At 44.5% G+C, this 22209-nt stretch overlaps 1 protein-coding gene and 1 pseudogene across 1 annotated transcript in view; one reads left to right on the top strand and one right to left on the bottom strand.

Moving 5' to 3' along the window:
* Positions 1-22209, bottom strand: part of COG7 (component of oligomeric golgi complex 7) — an 84723-nt gene that overhangs the window by 780 nt on the left and 61734 nt on the right. The window contains exons 15-16 of the mRNA XM_060078499.1: positions 18562-18676; positions 2362-2505 (exon numbers count right to left, since the gene is read on the bottom strand). Of these exons, the coding sequence (XP_059934482.1) occupies positions 2362-2505; positions 18562-18676 (259 nt within the window). The remainder of the gene's footprint in view (positions 1-2361; positions 2506-18561; positions 18677-22209) is intronic.
* LOC132476538 (large ribosomal subunit protein eL32-like) lies at positions 11553-11980 on the top strand (annotated as a pseudogene).

The following is a 22209-nucleotide window of genomic DNA, read 5'->3' as shown; positions in this document are numbered from 1 at the left end:
GAAAACCCAAGGGGTCAGGAGACACAGGGCTTATCTAAGCAGCTCCCGAAGATTTCCCAGCAGAGCCCCTACAGGGGGGACTTGGACGGTGCAGGGGTAACGCCAGGCCTGGTGTAACACAGTTCCCACACCTCCCAGATAACCCCTTAGGGTACGAGTTAGGACAGATTACTGAGCCCACCCCCAGGCCAAGTCGGTGAGCGTTTCCAAGAGAGGGTCTGAGGCTCCTGTCCTTCTGAAAAGCGGCAGTTGCCCTCCAACCGGCAGGCAAGCTCAGGCAGCGCCGGCAGAGTGGAGGAGAAAACCGGGTTTCCGAGGTCAGGGTGACCTCAGTGACTCCATCCACCTCTCGAGTCTCTACTTCCACCTGTGGATGCAGTTCGTACCCATCAGGCAGCATGTTCGGGGGATGAAGTGGGACAAGGACCGCGGACGCGCCTGACGTGACGCGGGTGGTCAGTAACTGGATGCTCCTTCCCTTCCTCTTCCTGGGCAGCACGGCTGCCGAGCCCGAGGAAGGGCGCTCTCCAGCCCCTCCCTCTTCCTGCTCTGAGGGACCGGGAGACGCATCACCCGGCAGGTCCCTCCATGTTCTGATGACCACCCACGTTGATCTTTTCTGCCCGACTAGGCTGGAGCTCCAGGCACCGCTCTATCTTCCCTGTGTCTTCTCTCTGAGGCCCAGCTCAGGGCAGAGCCCATAGGAGGTGCCCGCTCTGCCCTGGCTGCCTGACTCACGTCCCAGCGAGCCGCTTCCTGGGAAGGGCGCCACCAACCAGTCAGGCACCTGCCTGTGGCACATATTCACCCATAAAACTGTGAGTTCCCCTCGACTGTCGGCCAGGACCTGCGAAGCAGCAGCCCGTGATCTACCCAATATATCCTTGACATCTTCTGTTCAGACAGCAAGAGTGTGTTTGGTTTTGTTACATTTTAATGCTTAATTTGAGCATCTTTAAGGTGGCCACGCACTGCCACAGACCTCTCCGCTCTCTATCGTGTTACCACCTGGCAACTTCCCGGCCCCTAAGCACACTCCCTCACAGCGTAAGCTCAGTGAGCACAGGAACTGTCCAAACCTCTCTTGCATCCCATCTCCTAGCATGACGGCTGGCACGTAACAGACACTCGGTCAACGCTGAGCGAGTGAGCAGATGGATGTGGACGGCAGCTTAACAGGGAGGGAGACGCGACGTGGACAAGTGAACTCTAGGGACCACCCCCAAATCTCACTCACTAGTTCCGCTGGTTCTCTCCTCGATGCTCCCGCCTATACCAACAGGGACCACCGACGAGCATTTGAACCTCTTCATCTCTTCTCTGAACCTGTGCCCAGTGAGATGACAAAAGCTGGCTGCTGCCCTGTAACGGCTGAGAGCTGACCACGAATGAGCACAGAGCTGGGAGTTGGGGCAGCTGGGTTCCAAGCCTGGCCCCATCACTCACTGCTCTGGGACCCGGAGCAAAGGGCCTAAGGGCCTCACTTCCATTTCTTCCTCAGCAAAACAAAAGGCTGGCTCGGGCCTGGGGTCACCCAGGGCAAAGCTCTGGCTGGGTCCCCAAGGAGCTAATCTTTAAGGCTCCCACCACCCTCTCCCTCGCCCGCTCCAAGAGCTGCCTCCAGCTAAAGAACAGGCAGGCAATGGACTGATACCAAGAGGCTGGGGAGACGCCCCGACCACCTGCCTGCAGTACCCCCAGCCTCAGAGCACCCTGCAGGCGGCATCACCTCCAGGGACCTGCGCCAGCAGGAGCAGGTGGGCACACGCCCCTGTGACCCGGGAGGCAGGCAGGTACTTGGATGGAGACCACGGGGCAACCCTGGCTGGGTGGCCTCGTGATGCATGTGCTCTGTGCCCCCGCTTCCTTAACAGTGTGATGAAGGCAGGGGTGCTGAGCTCACAGGGGAGTTTTGAAGATTGCGTAAGCCAGTGGGTGCGCGAGTGCTTGGCTCAGCACCTGGCATGCCTGCGCACAGTGAGAGCTTATTCAACGTCAGTTTGCATGATGATTCTATCGATGGGCAGAGGGCAAGGCGGGGCAAGGCGGCACCACACAAGTCTGCCTCACTCATCCCAACCCATCCCGGCAAAGCGCCGCTTAATGGCTCTCAGCCTCGGCAGCTATCCGAGTCCGCGGGGACACCTGTCAAAACACTGGTGTCTAGGCTTCTATCCACGCTTATTATGTCAGAATCTCTGGGGGTGGGGCCTGGGGAGTCCACATGTTTAACAAAGCTTCACAGACAAACCCAGAGCTGAAGTTGAGAGGAGACCTGGGACGACGCTCCTGGAGGGCAGGGGGCCCGACGGATGCAACAGGCCAGAGCTGACCCTCCCCCGACCCGTCCCAGGGACCCACCGATGTCGGTGGCCAGCTGCTTGGTGGAGTGCGGGGTGAGCTCAGGGATCTGGAGGATCGCGTCACAGTAGGTCTGCATCGTGGCTCTGGCGACAGAGCCCAGCCAGCTGTCGGCCATGTTGTCCAGCTCGGGCAGTTCGTCCCCTGGAAAGGAAAAGAGGGTCACCAAAGAAACACAGCCTGGCCAGGAAGAACCGGCCACCGACAGCTCTTACGGGGCTCTTCGGGGTGACCAGGCCCCATGGTAGGTGCCACATGCAATACGCAAAGCTACAGTCTCAACGGGCAACGCAGGAAACAGAGGACAATTACATCTAAGGTCAACTGGTATAGACTCAGTACAATGAGGATTCAGAAAAGAAAGCAATCAGGTGAGGCGGGACAACCTCAGAGGTCTCAAAGGCTGGGGGCAGACGCAGCCAGGCAGGCCAGGAGGAGTTCTGCAGACAGAGCAGAGGGAGGGGGGGCCCGAACCACAGGTGAGAGGGTGGAGAACTGGCACAGCCCAGCAGGAGACAGACGGCAGTGCTGAAGACAGAGGCGGCACATCAGAACCGAGACCTGGGTTCAAGACCAAGCCTACCACTAATGAGCCGGGTGCCGCCTGACTGTTTGCTTCATCGGTAAAATAGAGATAACATCAGTCCTGGCTTTTCAGGGCTGCCGTGGGAATTACATGGGGCCCTCGGCGTGGGGCCTTCCGCACGCTTAGTGCCATGTGCACAGTAGCCATTAGTGCTAGAACGATTATCGGGGGTGGGGGGAGTATGTACAGGGAGCGGAGGGAAATGTGTTAGGGGATTGGGCTGGGTCACAGAGGGCACCCCAAGAACCACGTGCACCCCATGTAGTAGGGAGGAGGCAGTGACTGCAGGTTCCCTGCAAGGTTGTGAGAAGACGAGCCCATGTTGGGAGGGCCTGCCAGGCCAGGGCGGGGTGAAGGAGGGAGATGCAGCGGCCATCCAGGCACGAGAGGCACAAGGCTGAGGCCTGAGGGCAAGGGGGATACCCCGCAGCAGAAGTGGAAAGAAGGGGAGAAATGAGAGCAACATTTCTTTCTAAGTAAGTATGGCGCCAAGCAGTGGAAAAGTAGAAGAAGATAAGCAAAATGCTACTATTACCACCACTAATGATAATAGTAACAGAGAATATAAAGTTACTGGGAAACATCAGCTGCTTAGAGGAGAGCCCAGAGGGCACGTGGGAACACGGTAACACCGGTGAGTGCAGTGGTGGGATGACGTGATCTATTTTCTTTGAAAACTGCGACCTGTTTAACACAGAGCATCTGTACAACAAATACAAGCCAGAAGGCTAAAAATCAAAACAGGATAAACACAAATGAGGACAAGGACAATAATGTGTGATCTAGCGTTTCCGCCTTGGAACTGGACTGGCTATAGTGTGGCCAGAAACGCAGCTGGGAGGGAGGCTGGTTTGGGGGATAAACCTCCTTCTCACCGACTCTGACCCAGAAAGGGCTGAACCTAACAGGACAGGGCACCAAGCACCTAGATTCTCGGGTTGTGGGACAGAACTGAAAGCTGATAGAAATGGATGAGAGGGAGACATGAAAAAGAGACTTAGGCTGGTGCCTTGGGAGACCCTCCAGGCCAGGGGAAGAGGAGCCAGAGACACAGACACATGGACACAGCGGGTGGCGGGCAGTCGTGTGTTAACTGCATTAAGTCCCATTTGTGGAGACCCTGCTGGGTCTGGCGCTGTCCTGGGTGGCCCTGCCCTTCAGGCACCCTCTGGCCAGGCAACAAAGACAGCCTTCAATGAGGTCACTGCTGCAGCAGCTGCACATTCTGAGACCAGCAGGAGCCCACAACCAGGAGCGAGTGCCTGTGCTTACTTGGACAGACAGGCAGTTTGCCAAACGCACACGAGGAAAAAGAGCATTCTAAGCACAGAGAACAAAACTCATTTTTAAAAAGTGCCCGTGATAAACAGAGCACATGTGAGATGATCCTGTTTGTGAAGAAGTGCGGGTTCGTGCAGATCCGTAGAGAAAAGCACATGGGAGAACAGTCCCTCAGATGCTACCAGTGACTGTCTCAGGGCAGTAGAGTTTTAATCAAAACTTTTTTTTAATTTTGAAAATGAAGAAAAAATCCTTCTGAGTAGCTGGAATGTGAGCATGTGGGGCACAGGAGAGATAGAAAGGGAGGCAATGAGGCCGCAAGCACTCCCCTGGGCAGGACTGGGAAGGGTCCCCAACGCCAGGCCATGAGGGGTTTGGATTATTGTCCTGTATGTAGGTCCTAAGGGGCCATCAGAGGTTTTTAAGTGGGCAGGGAATCATTAGTCAGAGGGTGAGGGCAAGAACCAGAAAAAAGAAGCAAGACAGACAAAATGCAGGAAAGAAAAGAAATCTCAAGCAAAAGGGGTTTTAAAAGGCCAGGCTGGGCTCAGCAACGCTTGAGCTTTTGCACTGACTTCAGCAATGGCCTGGCCACGACAGACGGCGGCCCCTTCCTGAGCCATAGTCCCTGCAGGGCTGGCTCTTCCTGAGGGCCCACCACGCAGCAGCAGCTCCGCAGAGAGACTGCACCTGCCCATCAGATGACCTGCTGGAACCAGGAGCTGGGCCCTCTGCCTGTCAGCCAGGCCAGAGAGAGGGCGGGAGCCCCCCGGGCCCAGTGCCACACCTGGGAAGCACTCTTCCCCAGTGCCCAGAATCATGACTCCACGGCAGCTCCGGCTGCCTCCACAGATCTCCCAAGTCCATTGCAGCCAAACCTGGTAACTCCACCAAGGAAGAGGACCATGAAACGTGGAGACTGGAGTTTTCCTGCAAATGCCTCTGCTCTAACCCACTGTGTTTGTGACCCTTGGACACATCCCTTTACAATTCCCAGAGTTCAATTTCCTCACAGGAAAAAGACTCGCAATGATTTTTAAATCTCCCTCCTACTTATCATTTATCTAAGCCAAAAAGTTCCTACTGGCTGTTTAACCATCTGCTTCATAAAACTTTCAATGTTAAAACGGGAGAAAAGTAGAACTAGTGCCAACTATTATATATAGGATGGCTAAACAATAAGGTCCTGCTACTGTATAGCACAGGGAACTATATTCAATATCCTGTGATACACCATAATGGAAAAGAATATGAAAAAAATATACGTATATGTATAATGGAATCAGTTTGCTGTATACCAGAAACTAACACGACACTGCAAATCAACTATACTTCAATAACATTTTTAAAAAAGAAAAAAAAAACTAGAACTAGAATGCTAGTTCACTGGGTAATTCTTTCCTATTTTCTGTATGCTTGAAAATTTTCATAATAAAACGTTGAATGAAAGGTAAAAACAAAAAAATTACCCGGATCAGCTTCTTGTCGTTATGTTTTCAACCATTGTTACAATGTTACTTTATGGCCGGGAGGTTTTTCCTTCTGAACAATGCTCAACCCAGAGCCCAGCACACAGAACGATTAATAAACATTTCCTAAGTAAGTGAATGAATGAATGAGTGAGCAAATGAAAACAATCACATATTCACTAAATCTGTATATATTTATTTGCAATGGAACAATAAGACATTATGCTCTTCCTGATGTCAGGCAACAGACAATAAACTGAGCACCACATTTTCTTGCCAAAGAATCTGAACCTGAATTTAATCCTTATCAGTAAGAGATACATAATGAAGTATTTATGGATGAAATAACATGATGCCTGGGATGTGATTTAAATACCCTAGCAAAAAATGTGAGCAGAATACATGAAACAAGAAGCCATTCTTGAAGCCAGGTGATGAGTGTCTGGGTTTCCTTGTACTATTCTCACTACTTTTGCGTGTGAGTGTGTGTACGTGAAAAGTTCTATGAAAAATAAGTTTAAAAAATTTTTAAACTTAAAAAGTGTATTAGGGCTTCCCTGGTGGCGCAGTGGTTGAGAGTCCGCCTGCCGATGCAGGGGACACAGGTTCGTGCCCCGGTCCGGGAAGATCCCACATGCCGCGGAGTGGCTAGGCCCGTGAGCCATGGCTGCTGAGCCCGCGCGTCTGGAGCCTGTGCTCCTCAACGGGAGAGGCCACAACAGTGAGAGGCCCGAGTACCGCAAAAAAAAAAAAAAAAAAAAAGTGTATTAGCCAATAGATGAAAATAAGAATCACTTGGAGCCCTTAAGTCCAAGATAGCAGCACAGGAAGACCCTGAATTCACCTCTTCCCCCAGCACACCATACCCACAACTCTTCATGAAATAACACCCACTGCGTAAGAACTGAAAACCAGCTGAACAGCTTCCTCCACGGCAAGGGAGAAGAGGGCCACATGAAGATGGGGAGGAGAGGCAGAGATACAGCCTCACCAAACCCCCCACAGAGTAGGGCAGGATCTCATGGGCAGAGCCCCTTCCTGAGCAGCAAGAGGTCTGTCTGTGCCCCGCATCGGGCACCCCGACCCTGGGACCTGTAGCCAGACGAAGCCCCCAAAACATCTGGCTTTGAAATCAACGGAGTTTACGTGCAGGGGACCCGGGGGTCTGTGGGAATCTGAGGTACTCCTGTTGAGGAGCTCGTGCACAGACTCACCCCAGGAACCAGCACAAAGGCAGCAGTTTGAGAGGTGACTGGATTCTATGAGAAGGAGATTCAGCTGCTAATCTTAAAGCATCTGCCAGTGGGGCAGGGAGTATCTAGGGTTGACCTCGGGGACAAAGGGGCTGGAAAACGCCATTCTGAACTCTCCCTCTCCCTCGGGGCGCAGGGGGACAGGCGCAGACATGGCCTCGGGAAAGCTGAGGGTGTGCCCCGCTCTGCACTCTCCTCCCACATCACTAAAAGCACAGGTGTGCCCTGCCCCCAGCGCTCCTTCCCAACCTTGCTAACGCCAGTGGGCAAGTGCAGTCCACACACAGGGGACACCTCCACGGCCTGGCTCTGATAACCAGAGGGGCTTGCGCTCCTGGGCACAGGACTGTAACAATCAGAAAGCCAGTTCTGGGCAGGATTATCACACCCAGGGCACTACGCAGCAGACTGAGCCACATCCCCAGTCTGCAGGTGAAAAAGGGCCATTTAATTGTCCTGGAGCTTCAACCTGAGGGATAGGCTTCAGGGCTACAGAGGTGCTCTCAGGGAAGCAGGCAGGGAGGCACCATTCTTGCAGCCTCCCTTGGCCTCACCACTGCTCACTGGTACCTCCCAGCAAGGAGCTCATACACTCGTCTGAAGTCCCGATGCTTGCAACTGTTGCCCAGGAGACACCTCCAGATCTCCCAGTCTGGAGGTCAGCAGGGTCTATGATTGCAGTCCCATAGGACTGTATACATCTGCATACTTTAAAAGCTGCTGCCTGAGTATCTGGCTTCCAATCAGCCTGAATCTGGGTGCTGAGTGAGATCATTCCCTTTGGAACACTGACAGGTCTTGGTGCATCCTCAACAACTGGAGCCTATCAAGAATAAGCCAGGCTACTTAGACAATCACAGACGTTTGAGAGACAACCAAGAGCTAGGGAAAAGTTGAATGATAAGGCTCATCTCCTATACAAGGTCACTCCTTCAAGACCGGGAGAGGTGGCTCCTTTGCCTATTACATAGAAGCCAACATAGAGAGTCAAGCAAAATGAGGAAACAGAGGAATAATTTCCAAATGAAAGAATAAGACAAAACCTGAGAAAAAGGCCTGAATCAAACAGAGATAAGTAATCTACCTGATAAAGGCCCGGCTGTAAAGATGCTCACCCAACTTGGGCGAAGAATGGATAAGCATAATGAGAACATCGACAAAAAGGTAGAAAATATAAGAACGTACCAAACAGAAGCTGCAGAGCAGAAGAATACAATAAGAGAACTAAAAAATACATTAGAGGGGTTCAATAGCAGACTAGATGAAGTGGAAGAACAAATCACTGACCTGGAAGACAGAGCAGTGGAACTCATTCAAACAGATCAGCAAAAAGAAAAAAGAATTTTAAAAAGTGAAGATAATTTAAGAGACCTATGGGACAACATCAAGTAGATATAACATTTGCATTATAGGGGTCCCAGAAGGAGAAGAGAGAGAGAAATGGGAAGAAAATTTATTTGAAGAAATAATGGCTAAAAACTTCTCTAACCTGGGGAAGGAAACAGACATTGAGGTCCAGGACACACAGAATTCCAAACAAGATGAACCCAAAGAGATCCACAGCAAGATACATTATAATTAAAATGTCAGAAGTTAAAGAGAGAATCTTAAAAACAGCAAGAAAAAAAAACCCAACTTGTATGTGCAAGGAAACCACCATAATATTATCAGCTGATTTTTCAACAGAAACTCTGAAAGCCAGAGGGATTGGCATGTTATATTCAAAGTGGTGAAAGGAAAAAGCTTCCGACCCAGAATACTCTACCAGGCAAGGCTATCATTCAGAATTGAAAGAGAGATAGTTTTCAAGACAAGCAAAAGTTAAAGGAGTTCATCACCACTAAACCAGCCTTATAAGAAATATTAAAGGGTCTTCTTTAAGTTGAAAAGAAAAAGTACTAATAACAAGAAAACCTATGAAAATAAAAATCTCTCTGGTGAAAGATGGATATATAGTAAAGGTAGTAGATTAACCACTTATAAAGCTAGTATGAAAGTTAAAAGAAAAAAGTAGTAAAATTAACTACAATAATTAGTAAAGGGATACTCAAAATAAAAAGACGTAAAATATGACATCGAAAACATTTAATGTGACGGGGGGAGTAAAAATGTAGAGTTTTTAAAATGCATTCAAATTTAAGTTGCTACCGGGCTTCCCTGGTGGCGTAGTGGTTAGGAATCCACCTGTCAACGAAGGGGACACAGGTTCGAGCCCTGGTCCGGGAAGATCCCACAAGCTGCAGAGCAATTAAGCCCGTGTGCCACAGCTACTGAGCCTGCACTCTAGAGCCTGAGAGCCACAACTACTGAAGCCTGCATGCCTAAAGCCTGTGCTCCGCAATGAGAGAAGCCAACACAGTAAGAAGCCCACGCACCGCAACAAAGAGTAGCCCCTGCTCGCCGCAACTAGAGAAAGACCGCATGCAACAACGAAGACCCAATGCAGCCAAAAAGTAAATAAGTAAATTAAAAAAAAAAATTTAAGTTGCTACCAACTTAAATTATACTGCCATATATATATATTTGGCAGTATGTTATATATATATTTATATATATATTTAATATATATTAGTGTATATATGCTAATATAGTATATATATTTTATATATACTAATATAGTATATTTTATATATGTTATATATATATGTGTGTGTGTATATATATATATATATATATAGAGAGAGAGAGAGAGAGAGAGCGCCACTGTTATATGTGAACCTCATAGTAAGCACAAAGCAAAAACCTACAGTAGATACACAAAATATAATGAGAAAGGAATATAAACATAATACTAAAGAAATTCATCAAACCACAAGGGAAGAGAAGAAGGAACAGAGAGGAACTACAAAACAGCCAGAAAATAATGAACAAAATGGCAGTAAGTTCATACTTATTACTTTAAATGCAAATGGACTAAATTCGCCAATTAAGAGACACAGAGTGGCTGAATGGATAAAAAACAAGACTCATCTATGCTTCCTACAAGAGACTCACTTCAGATCTAAGGACACACACAGACTGAAAGTGAAGGGATAGAAAAAGATTTTCCATGCAAATGGAAATGAAAAGAAAGCCAGTGTAGCTATACTTATATCAGACAAAACAGACTTTAAAACGAAGAATGTAATAAAAGACAAAGAATGTCATTACATAATGATTAAGGGGTCAGTCCATCAAGAGGGTGTAACATAAAAAAAAAAAAAGAGGGTGTAACATTTGTAAACATTTATGCACCCAACATAGAAGCACCTAAATATATAAAGCGAATATTAACACATCTAAAGGGAGAAATTGACAGCAATACAATAACAGTAGGGGGCTTTAATATCCCACTTACATAATTGGATAGATCATCCAGACAGAAAATCAAGAAAATATCAGCCTCAAATAACCTGTTAGACTAGATGGCCACATGTATGTGTGTGTGTGTGTGTGTGTGTGTGTATGTATATATACAAAACATTCCAGCCAAAAAGCAGCAGTAGCAGAATACACACTCTTCTCAAGTGTACATGGAACATTCTCCAGGACAGATCACATGTTAGCCCCAAAACAAGTCAATAAATTTAAGAAGACTGAAACCATATCAAGCATCTTTTCCAATTATAATGGTATGACACTAGAAATCAAGAAGAAAACTGGAAAAATCACAAATATGTGGAGATTAAACAACATGCTACTGAACAACCAATGGGTCAATGAAGAAATCATAAGGGAAATCAAAAATACCTTGAAACAAATGAAAATGGAAGTACAACCACCCCAATCTATAGAATGCAGCAAAAGCAGTTCTAAGCAGGAAGTTCAAAACAATACAGACCTACCTCAAGAAACAAGAAATTTTTCAAATAAATAATCTAACTTAACACCTAAAAGAGCTAGAAAAAAGAAGAAATGAAGCCCAAAGTTAGTAGAAGGAAGTAAATAATAAAGATGAAAATGGAAATAAATGAAATAGAGACTAAAAAACAACAGAAAAGATCAATAAAACTAAGAGCTGGTTCTTTGAAAGGATAAACAAAATTGACAAACCTTTAGCTAGACTCACCAAGAAAAAACGAGAGAAGGCTCAAATAAATAAAAGCAGAAATGAAAAGAGGAGAATGATACCACAGAAATACAGAGGATCATAAAAGACTACTATGAACAATTATACACCAAAAAACTGGATAACATAGAAGAAATGGATAACTTCCTAGAAACATACAATCTTCTAAGACTGACTCATGAAGAAATAGAAAATCTGAATAGACCAATTACTAGAAAGGAGATTGAATCAGTAATCAAAAACCTCCCAACAAACATAAGTCCAGGACAACACAGCTTCACTGGTGAATTCTACCAAACATTCAAAGAAGATTTAATACATATCCATCTCAAACTCTTCCAAAAAATTGAAGAGGGGGGAACATTTCCAAACTTAATTTATAAGAACAGCATTACTCTGATACCAAAACCAGAAAAGACACCACAAAAAAATAAAACTACAGGCCAATATCCCTGGTGAACATAGATGCAAAAATTCTCAACAAAATATCAGCAAACGAGGAAGTCCCATCAGCCTCGCACGCTACCTTCCCCTCTCTTCCTCGGTGCTGCCTACAGAGGTGGCCACCGTCTCCTACTCGGCATCATGGCTGCCCTCAGACCCCTTGTGAAGCCCAAGATCGTCAAAAAGAGGACCAAGAAGTTCATCCAGCACCAGTCAGACCGATATGTCAAAATTAAGCGGAACTGGCGGAAACCCAGAGGCACTGACAACAGGGCGCACAGGAGATTCAAGGGCCAGATCTTGATGCCCAACATCGGTTACGGGAGCAAGAAGAAAACAAAGCACATGCCGCCCAGTGGCTTCCGGAATTTCCTGGTCCACAACGTCAAGGAGCTTGAAGTGCTGCTGATGTGCAACAAGTCTTACTGCGCACAACGTCTCCTCCAAGAACCGCAAAGCCATTGTGGAGAGAGCAGCCCAGTTGGCCATCAGAGTCACCAATCCCAACGCCACGCCGCACAGCGAAGAAAATGAATAGTCAGCTCGTGTGCACGCTTTGTTTAATAAGACTGTAAAACAGCCATCTGGCATTTCCCCCTTGGTTTTACTCTTCAGTTTGTTTGACAGCTTGTCACAGAGATTGCTCTTTTGCCTGTTCGTGCTCTGTGGAACCTTCTGTTTGGAAGGCGTTTGTAAAGGATACATGATCCCTCCTTCATGGGGCCCAGGCCTCAGGCACCCAGAGCAGCCTTGGTCAGCTGCAGGTGGGCTCGGGAAAATGTGGCCCTCAGACCGCGGTAGGTTCTGAGACCCCTGGTTGAAGGACCTTGCATCTTGGAGCAAGTAGTCATTTTTAGCCTCACTTTATAAAGTTAGGAATTACCCTGTGTGGTTCTTGTGAAGATTGAGGACAATCAAGTTTCCTTTTCAACTACAGTCCTAGACCTTAGTCAACAGTACCTAGAATTCAGCTGTTTTATGAGGCTAAGAGGCCATTTTTCCAAGACATGGTATTAACTGGCAGCACAGGTCCCATGGAACAGGGCATGTGGTACTCTAGCACAAGATTGGATTTAAGGCCCTTAGTTCAGTAGATAAATGTCTTACAGATTGGCTCCTGTTCAAAACTCAGTCAGAAACGTTTGAGTAAATTGTTGGTCATTGTGTGACTTCTTTGAATTGACGTGGGAAGCATTCTGATAGTCTTTTGACTACTGAGTAGAGGAATTGTGCGGAGAAAACAGTAACAGTTTAGGATCTGTCCTTTATTAACCTGGGATAGCAGAAAATTCTTTGGCCTGTCGCTTAATGTTTCTGTGTCCTTGGTACTAAAAACTAGAAAGGACGTGTTCACAAACCACCCGGTTACATCTCGATGGGGGGACATGAAACGTGGTTTGTATTTTTTCATTTGTGCTTTCCTGTCTCTCAGTTTGCTACGTTAAGCGTTTTGGGATTAGAAAAAAACATGACATCTAATTCCCTACCCCACTCACCTGCCACTGCAAAAATAATACACATTTCTGATTTATCACTGCCAATGAGAAATAAAGCATTTTGGATTCTAAAGTGTGAAAAAAATATATATATATTAGCAAACGAAATTCAATGATACATTAAAAAGATCATACACCATGATCAAGTGGGATTTATCCCAGGGATACAATATTCACAAATCAATGCGATATACAACATTGACAAAATGAAGGATAAAAATCATAGGATCATCTCAATTGACATTTGACAAAATTTGACATTTGACAAAATTCAACATCCATTTATGATAAAAACTCTCAACAAAGTAAGTATAGAGTGAGTACCTCAGCATAATAAGGGCCATATATGACAAACCCACAACTAACATCATACTCACTGATGAAAAGCTGAAAGTTTCTCCTCTAAGATCAGAAACAAGACAAGGATGCCCACTCTTGCCACTTTTATTCAACTTAGTGTTGGTAGTCCTAATCATGGTAATTAGGCGAGAAAAAGAAATAAAAGGCATCCAAATAGGAAAGGAAGAAGTAAAACCATCACTATTTGCAGACGACACGATTCTACATATAGAAAACGTTAAAAGACTCCAGCAAAAAACTCTTAGAACTAATAAATGAATTCAGTAAAGTTGCAGGATATAAAATCAATATACAGAATAATGACTGGGTTTCTGTACACTAATAACAAATTATCAGAAAGGGAAATCAGCAAAGCAATCCCATTTACAGTTGCATCAAAAAGAAAAAATACCCAGGGGTAAATTTAACCAAGGAAGTGAACCACCTGTATACTGAAAACTGTAAGACACGGATGGAAGAAATTTAAAAAGACACAAATAAATGAACAGATATTCCATGGTCATGGACTGGCAGAATTAAAATTGTTAAAATGTGTGTACTACCCAAAGCAATCTACAGATTCAGTGCAATCCCTATCAAAATTTCAATGGCATTTTTCACAGAATTAGAACAAAAAATTATAAAATTTGTATGGAACCACAAAAGACCCTAAATAACCAAAGCAGTCTTGAGAAAGAAGGACAAAGCTGGAGATATCACACTCCCTGATTTCAAACTATATCACAAAGCTATAGTAATCAAAATGGTATGGTATTGGCATAAAAACACATAGATCAATGGAACAGATTACAGGGCCCAGAAATAAACCCACACATATATGGTCAATTAATTTGTGACAAAGGAAGCAAAACTATACAAACTGGACAGGACAGCCTCTTCAATAAACGGTGTTGGCAAAACTGGACAACCACATGCAAAAGAATGAAACTGGACCACTGTCTTACATCATATACAAAAATTAACTCAAAATGGATTAAAGACTTGAATGTAAAACCAAAAACCATAAAATACCTAGGCAGTAAGCTCCTTGACATTGTTCTTAGCAATATTTTTTTGGATCTGACTCCAGAGGCAATGGCAACAAAAGAAAAAATAAACAAATGAACTACATCAAACTAAAAAGCTCCTGGGGGCTTCCCTGGCGGTGCAGTGGTTAAGAATCCACCTGCCAATGCAGGGGACACGGGTTCGCGCCCTGGTCCAGGATGATCCCACATGCCGCGGAGCAACGAAGCCCATGTGCCACAACTACTGAGCCTGTGCTCTAGAGCCCATGAGCCACAACTACTGAAGCCCATGTGCCTAGAGCCTGGGCTCCACAACAAGAGAAGCCACCGCAATGAGAAGCCCACACACTGCAACGAAGAGTAGCCCCCAGTTGCCACAACTACAGAAAGCCCACACACAGCAACGAAGACCCAACACAGCCAAAAATAAATAAATAAAGTGAATAAATATTTAAAATAAATAAATAAAAAGCTCCTGTACAGCAAAGGAAACCATCAACAGAACAAAAAGGCAACCTAGTGAATGGAAGAAGATACAGTAGTCCCCCCTTATCTGTGGTTTTGCTTTTTGAGGTTTCAGTTACCTAAAGTTAACTACAGTCCAAAAATAGTAAATGGAAAATTCCAGAAAAAAACCAATCCATATAGCAAGCTTTAAAATGCATTAAGTAGCATGATGAAATCTCACCCTGTCCCACCCTGCCCCACCCTGTCCCGCCTGGGACATGAGTCATCCCTTTGTCCAGTGTATTGTTACTGTATATACCACCCACCCATTAGTATATGAGAAAACACAGTATATACAGGGTTCAGTACTATCCATAGTTTCAGGCATCCATTGGCAGTCTTGGAACACATCCCCTGTGGATAAGGGGGCACTACTGTATTTGCAAATCATATAATCAATAAGGGGCTAATATCCAAAATATATAAAGAACTCAATAACAAAAAACAACAATCTGATTAAAAAAATGGGCAGAGGAGCTGAATGGACACTTTTCCAAAGAAGACATACAGATGGCCAACAGGCACACTAAAAGATGCTCAACATCAGTAATAATCAGGGAGATGTTAAACAAAACCACTATGAAGTATCATCTCACACCTGTCAGAACGGCTACTATCAACAAGACAAGAAATAACAAGTTTTGGTTGTAGAAAGAAAGGAACCCTCATCATACACTGTCAGTGGGAATGTAAATTACTGCAGCCACTATGGAAAACAGTATGGAGGTCCCTCAAAAAATTAAAAATAGAACTACCATATGACCCAGATATTCCACTTCTGGGTATTTATCCAAAGAAAACAAAAACACTAATTCAAAAAGACATACACACCCCTATGTTCATCACAGCATTATTTACAATAGCCAAGATATGGAAACAACCTAAGAGTCCATCAATGGATGAATGGATAAATAAGATGTGGTATATATACACAATGGAATACTATTCAGCCATAAAAAAGAAAGAAATCTTGCCAATTTCAACAACATGGATGGACCTTGAGGGTATTATGCTAAGTGAAATAAGTCAGTCAGAGAAAGACCAATACTGTATGATTTCACTTATATATGGAATCTGAAAATCAAAACAAACGAACAAATGAAACAAAACAAAACTCATAGATACAGAGAACAGATTGGTGGTTATCACAGGGGAAGAGAATTAAGGGAGGAGGCAAAAAGGGTGAAGGGGGTCAACTGTATGGTGACAGATGGTAACCAGACTTCTTGTGGGGATCACTTTGTAGTGTATACATATATCAGATTATTATGTTGCATACCTGAAACTAATATATTATATATTAATATTATATCAATAAATATATATATAGAAAAATTGAATTTAATAAACTCATCACCCATCAATAACTATTACTAGCATTTTAGTTTACATATATTTTTAACATTCAATAGAGAAATATATTCTAATTTAAAAATTTCAGACAGTACAGAAATATCATGAGTAAAAACTAACCATACTGTACATCTCTCCTGCCACTTCCCCGCCCAGAGGTGGCCACTGATATCAGTTTGGTACATGTTCTGCCAGACCTGTTTGCAATGCTTTTAGGTGCATATGTATGTACAGAAATACAGAGGGTGGGGCTCTTTCAAAACATAAATAATATTGTATGTATTATTTTGTATCTTGCTTTTAATTAATTAATTAATTAATTAATTTTAAAAATAAATAAATAAAATAAAATATATGCATGTATATATAGTCAATTTGATAGGCTGTAAAATGATCTATCCTACTTTCATTTGCAGCTCTTTGAGGATTACCAAAGTTAAAACATTTCTTTAGGGCTTCCCTGGTGGCGCAGTGGTTGAGAGTCCGCCTGCTGATGCAGGAGACACGGGTTTGTGCCCCGGTCCTGGAGGATCCCACATGCCGCGGAGCGGCTGGGCCCGTGAGCCGTGGCTGCTGAGCCTGCGCGTCCGGAGCCTGTGCTCCGCAACGGGAGAGGCCACAACAGTGAGAGGCCCGCATACCGCAAAAAAAAAAAAAAAAAAAAAAAAAAAATTTCTTTATATGTTTTAGCTTATTTGATGCCTTCATGTTGTTTACTTATTTTTCCGTGGGTGTTCATTTTTTTCTTACTGACTTGTAAGAACTTTTATAAAATGAGGATATTAACCATCATCTATCATATATGTTGCTATTTTTTTCCAGTTTATCATTTATCTTTCAATTTCCTTTACAGTTTCTTTTTTTAAAAAATATTTATTTGTTTATTTATTTGGCTGCACCGGGTCTTAGTTGCAGCACGCGGGATCTTTAGTTGTGGCAGGTGGGATCTAGTTCCCTGACCAGGGATCAAACCTGGGCCCCCTGCACTGGGAGCGTGGAATCTTAGCCACTGGACCACCAGGGAAGTCCCCTCCTTTACAGTTTCTATCTTTCATTTCAAAAAAGTCTTCCCTTCCCTATCACGAAGATTAATTAATATTCACTCATAGTTTAGCTTAGCAGGTTTCACATTTTAAATTTGAATTTTAAATAGAATTTTTTTTCAAAAATTATATAAGTACCATTAATATATATAATCCTATGAAACTTATGGAGATTTTCTTTGTATTACTTTTGCAAACAGTTTATGGAAATTTGACAACTATGCCTATTCTCTGTGGGATAAAAATCTTGACATATTGATTCAATCAAATGTGCTTATTATACGGAACAATTCCTCTTTTCTTCTCGTTAATTTTCCTTTTTGATCTGTCAAAGCCTCAACGAGAGGTACAAGATTTTCTCAGTACTAATGTGGTTTTGTCTGCCAGCTTCTTCTTTATATACTTCAGTGTTGTGTTACTGGCCACATAAGGGTACCTGACTACTACCGGTTCACTGTGGAATCCACCTGTTATTGACATAAGGAATCATTTAGTCTCATTTATTATCTTTTGATTTGATTCAACTTCTTTAATAGTGATGCAGTCATCTTGTCTTCTTTTTATTTGAATTTACATGAGATGTCTTTTAGCAACCCTTTATTTTTAACCTTTCGATGTGATTTTATTTTCAGTGCAGTACCTTCTCTTGAGCTGCTGAATCCTTTATATACCAAGTGATTTTTTTTCTGTCTATTCAGTATTACAGAGGGAGGCCTATAATGCCCAATGTTAGGGATAAGATGATTTTGGATCAGAGTATGTGGTCCCTGTTCAATCTGTCAGGCCCAGACAATGACAAAAAGGAAAAGTGCTAACGTACTGTATTTTTTTACCTTGCCAGTTTAGAGACCCACGAGCCTTGGGGAGTTGGAAGCTCGCTACAGCCAGAGGCATTTGGACAGAAGTGTTAACCTCTACACTGAAGAGTTTATTTTTGTCTTGACAAGAAAAACTCTTCTTATGAGGTGCCACTTTACTTGACAGGTGGTCCACACAGAGGGGGAGCAAAGAGAGAGAAAACACCTGGCGGGTCCCTTGCCCTGTGACCTCCCTTCTATCACCAATGAATGCCTACGACCCCAGGCCCACCTGCCACCCCCTCCCAACTGACGGCACTGGGGGAGTTCCCCAGGGATGCCCTGCATACAGTGAGCCTTCCCTAATCCACTCTGTCCCGCAGAGGTCCCTCAGAGGGTGCAAAAAGAGAACCCCAACCTTTCTCAGTCACGACTGTACACTTTGACAACTATTTCAGTGCGAGTGTGGAGGACGGGTATGATGACGGTAAGATGCTACAAGGGGCATGAGATCACATCCAAGCCCGCCGCTCTCTTTCCTGCAGGTCTCTCTTACCTTGCTCAGGAGGAAACGGCAGCTTTCCAGCGTGCAAAGCCAGCTCTAGGGCTGAGTCCTCCTGAGTCACGAATGGCTCAAGGTTCAGGGGGAGGGACATGATATACTGCCCGATCTGAAACAAAAGAAAGCACTGTCAGCCCAACGTTGATACATGCGGCGGTAATTATTTCATGCAGTACATTTATGTGAAGGCAAATGGTGGACAGACAAAACTGCAAGACCTTGCAGCAGCTCCAGGTCTGATCTTTCCAGTGTGTGGTAATACTGGTGAGGCAACATCTGAAAAAAAAGTCACCAGTAGTTTGCACATAGATCATGGATTCATCCTTCTCACTCATGGCCTCAGTTCTTTGGAATGCATTCAGTGCGAGCTCTACCTCAAGTGAGTAATGGATACTGGAGTGCTTTGTAAAATTTAAAGCACTTGTGTAAATATAAGTCATTATTACTGTTCATAGATGAAAAACCAGTAAGATGCTAATGTCAACAAGTGCATGGTCAAGTAAGAATTTCAATCCTGTCTTCTGGATTTGGATCTGGGTCTCTTCCTTCTAAGTGATTTAACCAGGCGAAGGAAGGAATTTTGTTGGGGAAAAAAGCAGTTTATAATTATAAATTAATCTGGAGGGAAAACTATACATTTTCATAATACAAACTCTAGAAAATAAACCTTCTTGGTGGGTGAGGAATCGCAAAGGCAGGGTTACACGACATTTGGGATGAGTCCATGAGTAATTCAGGATTTGTCATGTATTTGTCAGATATACATGACTGTCATCATGAATACATTTTAGACACCTATTTCTATTACAACTCACAATTGTTTAGTATTTTAAGGTAAGTGTATGTGTCACTTCAAAATGAGGTTGATTTTCAGGTTACGACAATGTAATATATATCTTCTTAAAAAGGTATTGGAGCCTGTTGTTGATTTTTTTGGCTCCATACTGATTTCACACATTCATTCCAACTTAGAGTTGATACTGATTCTGCAAGCTAAAAGTCCAAGGACTATTCGAGAAAGATCTTCTCGATCTGGCCTTACATACACCTATACGGTAGCACATGTCCAGAAGTTAAGACAGACTCCCAAAATCTACCAGCCCAGAGGACTACAGGATGATTACACCTTCGTCTCCAAACACTTAATGTGGCCCATCGTGCTAACAAAAAATTGTGTTTGGTCTCCCTTTAAAGTGCTATGTACATAGATGGTAAAATGATAAAAATCAGCACCTTTTCCTTTCATTTACTTAGTAAGTAAAACACTCTAGTTTGAGTGTCTTTCACTCAAACTAGACAAGTGGTCACTTATGTCACTAATAACCACAACCACTGTACATTTCAGCTTGAAATGGCAACAAATTCATCATTTTTCCTCAAGGCTGGAGGAAGGGAAGGAGGTTGACTTCTGGGGTTAGAATTTCTCCGCTGTAATTCCACTCAGCAAGCACTTCCTGAATACCTACTATGTGCAGAGACCACAGGCATATTCCTGTATTTGGTACCCCTTTCATCCGTAGCCATCACCTCTTGGCTAAATCCACAAACCCAGTTTTACTTGAAATAAAGAATCATCATTGATATGCCTTGCATCTATGTTGTTTTATTTCTTCAAAGGATTTTCTCCTATTTCATCCCCTTATAATGCTCACACAGTTCTGCGTGGGTGAGGGCATTCACCAGCAAGGCAAAGCATCGGTTAGGTGCATATTTTCAATAATCTGACATCTCAAACTTGAATGAATTGGCCTTAGACTGTGGGGATTGCTGTGGTTCCTAGAGAGATTCCACAATGCCAAGCTTTTCTTGGGAGTTCTGTCTATGTTTATTTCTTGGAAATCCATGTGGGAAGGGATGCTCAACATCACACCTGTAGATATTTGTCTGCTATTCTCCCCTATTCAATAAATACTCCTTGATATCCTGGCTGGGTAAGCGCAGTGACTCAGGAAAAATGAACAGCTCTGTGGTCAGAAGGACCTGGGTTTGAGTTCTGGCTCTACCACTGTGTGACGTTGGGCAACTTACTTAATCTGTCTGGGCCTTGGTTTCGCCATCTCTGAAATGAGAGTGATCTCATACTTACTTCAGAGGGCTGTGGCAAAGACGAAACTAATATGTGTGAGACACACATAAAGCACCAGGCATCCTGACAGAGCGACTGCTGAATGAGTGGCTTCCCTGCCCTCCTCCCATCCCCCAGAGCCCTGGTGCTTCTGACAGCAAAACACGGCTGCCACCAACCAGCTCACAAAGTTGTTGTTAAGCTAAAATTCAGTCTATACTGCACACTATCTCATGGCACCAATAAGAGCCTAGCACTGCCCCTGCACACAGTACGTGCTCAGTAGATGTTCATTTCCTGAGCCGAGGTCATCAGGAGATGACCTCATGAGGACGATGCCTACCTGGGGGCTGACGAGCGGCAGCCGGTGGGAAAGAGTCCTGGCCTGAAAACGCCCCCTCGCCTTCCTTACTCCTCTGTGTTTCAAATCAACTGGATAGCCTCTCGAGTTCCTTCTAAGCAACATCGTTTCTGGAATCAATTTCGATTGCAATACACATGTCTCAATTCTAAAAATAAGATTATTCTCATTGGTTGTAAAGACCAACCAACATTTTTAGTTCCATCGGTCCAGGGTATTGAATAATGCCCTGAAAAACAGAGGAAAACAACTGCCGTTTTGGACTTGCTCAGTGAAGAGACAGAGGAAAGCCATCCTCCTTGCTGCTCACCAGAGGGATCACACACACCTCCTCTAACTGTGCAATATTTACTTCTAAAATTCCTTTGCAGGGGCCTCCCTGGTGGTCCAGTGGGTAAGACTCCACGCTCCCAATGCAGGGGGCCCGGGTTCGATCCCTGGTCAGGGAACTAGATTCCGCATGCATGCTGCAACTAAGAGTTCGCATGCTGCAACTAAGGAGCCCACATGCCACAACTAAGAGCCCACATGTCACAACTAAAGATCCCGCATGCTGCAACTAAGACCCAGCGCAGCCAAAATAAATAAATATTTTTAAAAATAAAATAGGGCTTCCCTGGTGGCGCAGTGGTTGAGAGTCCGCCTGCCGATACAGGGGACACGGGTTCGTGCCCTGGTCCGGGGAGATCCCACATGCCGCAGAGCGGCTGGGCCCGTGAGCCATGGCTGCTGAGCCTGCGCGTCTGGAGCCTGTGCTCCACAACAGGAGAGGCCACAACAGTGAGAGGCCCACGTACCGCAAAAAAATAAATAAATAAAAATAAAATTCCTTCATATCTATTACAACAGTCATAACTTACACAGGTGTGGGTTCTAAAGTGAGAGCTCAAGGCAGAAATCACTTATCTCAAAATCACCCCTGAAAATTGCAGAACTCCCCCATAGTGTGAGGAAGACACAGTTGGGGTCTATCATTCCTGTACAGCATTTCTTATGCTCACTGACATTTAAGAGCAATGGAGCTGGACTCACACTCTGATGCCCTCAGGCACTGGCCACACCTCATATTGAGAGGGATGGGGGAGGGGCGGGAATGTGTTAGGCTTTGGAATCAGCATGTGTTTCATCAGCTGATTTAAGGAAATCAACCGCATTTCCTTAAAGTCCTGGATATGGATGGAGACTATCCAAAAGCAAAGGTCCAGACAGAACCGAT

This window comes from Mesoplodon densirostris, chromosome 16 (assembly GCF_025265405.1).
Source record: "Mesoplodon densirostris isolate mMesDen1 chromosome 16, mMesDen1 primary haplotype, whole genome shotgun sequence".
Lineage (NCBI taxonomy): Eukaryota > Metazoa > Chordata > Mammalia > Artiodactyla > Ziphiidae > Mesoplodon > Mesoplodon densirostris.
Note: the sequence above shows the minus strand (reverse complement) of the source record. Positions and strands in the feature narration are given on the sequence as shown.